The 4223-nt window shown below is 30.8% G+C and overlaps 1 protein-coding gene across 1 annotated transcript; it reads right to left on the bottom strand.

Moving 5' to 3' along the window:
• Positions 1 to 302: 302 nt before the first annotated feature.
• On the bottom strand, positions 303 to 3961 carry LOC136978816 (uncharacterized). The gene is made up of 6 exons (XM_067274635.1): positions 3817 to 3961; positions 2856 to 2929; positions 2710 to 2793; positions 2569 to 2631; positions 2429 to 2499; positions 303 to 477 (listed from the first exon to the last, which is right to left on the bottom strand). The coding sequence occupies exons 1-5, from the start codon at positions 3911 to 3913 to the stop codon at positions 2437 to 2439; spliced, it is 381 nt and encodes a 126-aa protein (XP_067130736.1). The 5' UTR covers positions 3914 to 3961; the 3' UTR covers positions 303 to 477; positions 2429 to 2436.
• Between the last annotated feature and the right edge of the window lie 262 nt (positions 3962 to 4223).

The raw sequence follows: 4223 nt of genomic DNA, 5'->3' as shown, positions 1-4223 counted from the left end.
TTGAACAGAGATTTTTTTACTTTTAATATTAATCTCTTTATTAAAATATTTCTCGATAGTTATATTTTTGACTTTGAATAAGAAAGTGCCTCATTGAATAAGAATCATTCGCCTCATTAACGTGTATTTCTCGGCTATTGTTCATATCGAAAGTATGAACACCCACGTTCTCCATTCAGAATTTAAAAACTCTCCTCCCGCTATTATCTATTTACTGTCAAACACACTCGTAATATCAGTTAAGAACCTAATACCGTAAATGTTAATTAAATTACTTGTTAGATTTAATGAGAATCTATATATTTTATTATTTGCTTACGAAACTTTATTTTAATGCTAAAATATGTTTTACAGATATTTATATTAAAAATTTTATTTAATATATATTTAAAATGAAGAAAAATTTTAATCGGCTGTATTCAGATCTGACGTTTTTTAATACAAAACGGTTAATCCAAATTTCGCAAAAGTCCCGATCTGAAATAGAAAAATTTGTAAGCAATACAGTATTTAGCACACTAAAAACTAAAGTATAAATCTTAGAAAAAGATAGATATATTATTATTATTTTTTTCCTTGTGTGAGCCAAAAATTTCATTTCCTCTACGATATGTGTCGTAAGTAAACTCACTTAAAGGCACATATCCTAAATAAGTGCAAAGATCTTAAAACTAACCAACAGTCGTGCCATGTTAATGTGGCTATTCAATAGAACGTTTAGTGCATATTCTAATAAGTTGTTCTGGACCAGCGCCGGATAACGGGGCGGGCAAGCCGGGCGACTGCCCGGGGCGCCAAATTTTGAGGGGCGCCAATATAAAAATAAAATATTTTTTTACATTCATTATTTTTTAGATTTTATAAATTAAAATTGATCATTTTTCATGAGACATCGATTTTTTTAGCAAGCAATAAATTGTTTTTTCTTTAATAATACCAAATAAAGGTCACAACGCTAATTATTTTATTATTGTCAACAGATATAAATAATATTACAATTATTCAGAGAAAACTATTTGTATAGTCAGAATTCATAATAACTCAAAAAAAAGATTATTAGACAAAAACAAAAATTTACTAATTAAAATAATGAAACCAAAGAATTTTTATGGCTTTTATCACATAACATTGATGCAGATAAATGCTTTTTAATCTCTAAAAAGTTTATTTTTATTTATTTTGTAAAGATAATTTGTAATCAGTATCACGTATCACAACAATCTACTCAAAAAATGGACGAGATCAAATTTATAAATTACAAATATCAACATAATTATGAATAGTCAAAGTGATACTGGCGCCTGTCATACGCCTTAATGGTTAAATAAATTTGTCTTTCTGTAAACTTTGCATTAACAATACTTGCCGTGCTTTAAATAAATAAATTTTTTACACAGTTCTTTATTGTGTAATTTTGATTTTTTGCCCTTTTTTACTATTTTTTTTAAATTTGCAGTAAATTTGTATATTCTTGTATGAAAGGGAGCCAAATTTTGTTTTGCCCGGGGCGCTCAAAACCCTAGAACCGGCCCTGTTCTGGACGATCCGTTTATCTAAAATGTAATAGAATTCGACTTCGATCGAAAACCCCACTCTCGCAGTCTGGCTTGATGGAAGAAGGCAACGCAACACATGCGATTTGCCAAAGGGAGAGAAGTGTCTCCCAGGAGGATTTTCTATGGTATACTGGCACGTGAAGAAAACCAGAAAAACTTCACGTGGCTAGTCCGTTGGTGACACCCGAATCGGCGACATATTATCCGTGTTGACTGGTTTTATCCACTTGGCCACTGGTGGGCTTCCCTCTTGCAGAGCAATAGAGCTTTTGGACCACTAAATGTCCTGTACTTACAGGAAACTAGATAACTGATTTCATGATTGATATTTTTAGGAACGAGTTAGATAATAAATATCTATAGAGACTCTACGTATTACGTTATCAAAATTTGCTTTTTTTAGTTTCTTCCTCCTCTCCTAATTATATCATCAGATCAGAAGTTTAAACCCTTCGCAAATACGCAGGAATTATTTTCCAACAATGATTTTATAATTATTGAAAAAATGCAGTGAACAATCTGTTGGAAAAATGGCCACTCATCTCAACCAAGCTAGAAAGCGTCCTCGCGGGATGCCCAGGAAACGCTGGATGGACAGGATAAGGGAAGATATGCGGTAGTGAGTGTCACCCCGGGGAACGCCTTAGATCGAAAGACGTGGACCCTGCACCATAGCGGGACTAACGCTAAGAGAGAGAGAGAATGATTTTATAATGAGATAAAAATAATCGGCGGGTGCAATCCGAAGTCATCAAAGACTCAATCTCTTTTCGCCTATCGTCACATACAAACGAATACCCTTCCCATAAACTAGTGACGTAATACTTGAATAGACACACATACGATATTCGTAATTAATTAAAATATTCTACCATTTTGTTTATTCCATTGGTCCAATTGTTATCTTGTCCAAGCATTTCACCACGTTCTCGGTACTGACGGCCTTCAATAAAAATTGTAATTAATTCACTTTCATATAAAATCAACACATCAGCGCATCATCTGTACTTACATGTTTTGTAAACATCTCTTCATTGTAACATTTGTTTAAATTTTTTAAAACGTCAGAATATTTCTAAAATTAAAGAATTATTTTATTAATTAAATTGGTAAATTTTGATTATATTGAAAGGAAAATTCATTTATTCTTTACTTCTTCTCCGTTAGAAATCGAACAAACTCCTTCTAAAAAGTCCAGTGACGAAGTAAAACCCATACAGTCCAAAAACTCATCTGCCTACAAATAATTTAAACTTATTGATGTATATTTAATTATAATTAAAATTACATTTAACTTACAGCATCGATGGCTTCTTCACTCATGAAACCTTCCATGCAGTTTAAATATTCGATTTTCATTTCCGTATCCAATTCTGTTAATAATTAATTAATTAAAGTCAAACCTCGATATAGCGTCACCCTCGTAGATCGCTAGTGAGTACTCGTGAACGTATCTCATAACATTAAATAACAGTATCCTTTGTTACCAGAGTTCTAGTGCCAATTTTGGGGGCTAACAAAATGGTAGCTCTATATCGAGGTTTTACTGTATATTTTGTTTATATTTTTATTATAAATAATTAAAAATAATATATTTCTGTGCTTTTAGACTAACAATCTTTATAAAATTATCTATATAATAATTATGTGTATGAATTTAAATTCAGGTTGTTGTTGATAGATTGAGTGAGATTATCTTCGTAATTAGTTCATCAGTGTTTAATGTTGATGCTGAGAAAAATTACGCCTGCAATCGAATGTTTATTATTATATAATATTTATATAATTTAAATTCTTTGTAATAAACAAATCACAATACTTCCTTCCTCTTTCTATATAATGTTGATTAGTTAAGTGATGAAAGTAAGCATAGATCTATTCTAAATAACAATGTATACAGCATTTACTACAGTGGAAGTTCGTTAATTCGTCATCTACTGGACCGAAATGCTGCCGGATTAACGATAATTTTTTTGTACTTTCTTAAAATTCCGTTTTTTGTATAAAGCTTCCACTTTGTTTTACACACGCAAACACACACGTACAATACGAGATAATGTATCGTGTATAATGCGTTATACAACAACATACCTGTCTAAATTGGCGAATTATTAGCGTGAATTTATAGGAATATATGATATAATTTTTTCCCAATAAAATTCAAAATAATTTTGATTTCACAAGATACGAATAGGCTAGTCACGTGAATTTTAAATTTTTTACTCTCCAAGTTACAAAATTGAGAAAAAGTTGTTCTTACCGCAAATTCTTTCGTTTAATTTCGCTCTTTTTTCCAAGGAATTAACCGAAAAGCAAGTAATATAAATAAAAATGAAGATGGAAATTACTGTCTTCATGTTCACTCAGTAGTCAAAGAAACTAACTTTTCTTAATGATGAAAAGTAAATGTAATCACATATAAAATTCCACTAAATTTCTTTAATGAATTAAGGAAATTGATAAGCGAATAACGTGTTTCCTCTCATTAATTTGCTTTGCAGGAAATTTAAAAACTGCTGTTTTTATAGAAAATTTACAATACACGTCATAAAAATATTTTTAAATTTTAAGTTAATTCTGTTAATCCGATAAAAATTTATATTCTCGTTTTACGACCTAACCGGTCGTTAAACGAGCCGCAATTTTCCCTAAGCCGAGTGTCATAAA

This window comes from Centruroides vittatus, unplaced genomic scaffold, assembly GCF_030686945.1.
Source record: "Centruroides vittatus isolate TY-2023 unplaced genomic scaffold, ASM3068694v2 contig_551, whole genome shotgun sequence".
Taxonomy (NCBI): domain Eukaryota; kingdom Metazoa; phylum Arthropoda; class Arachnida; order Scorpiones; family Buthidae; genus Centruroides; species Centruroides vittatus.
Note: the sequence above shows the minus strand (reverse complement) of the source record. Positions and strands in the feature narration are given on the sequence as shown.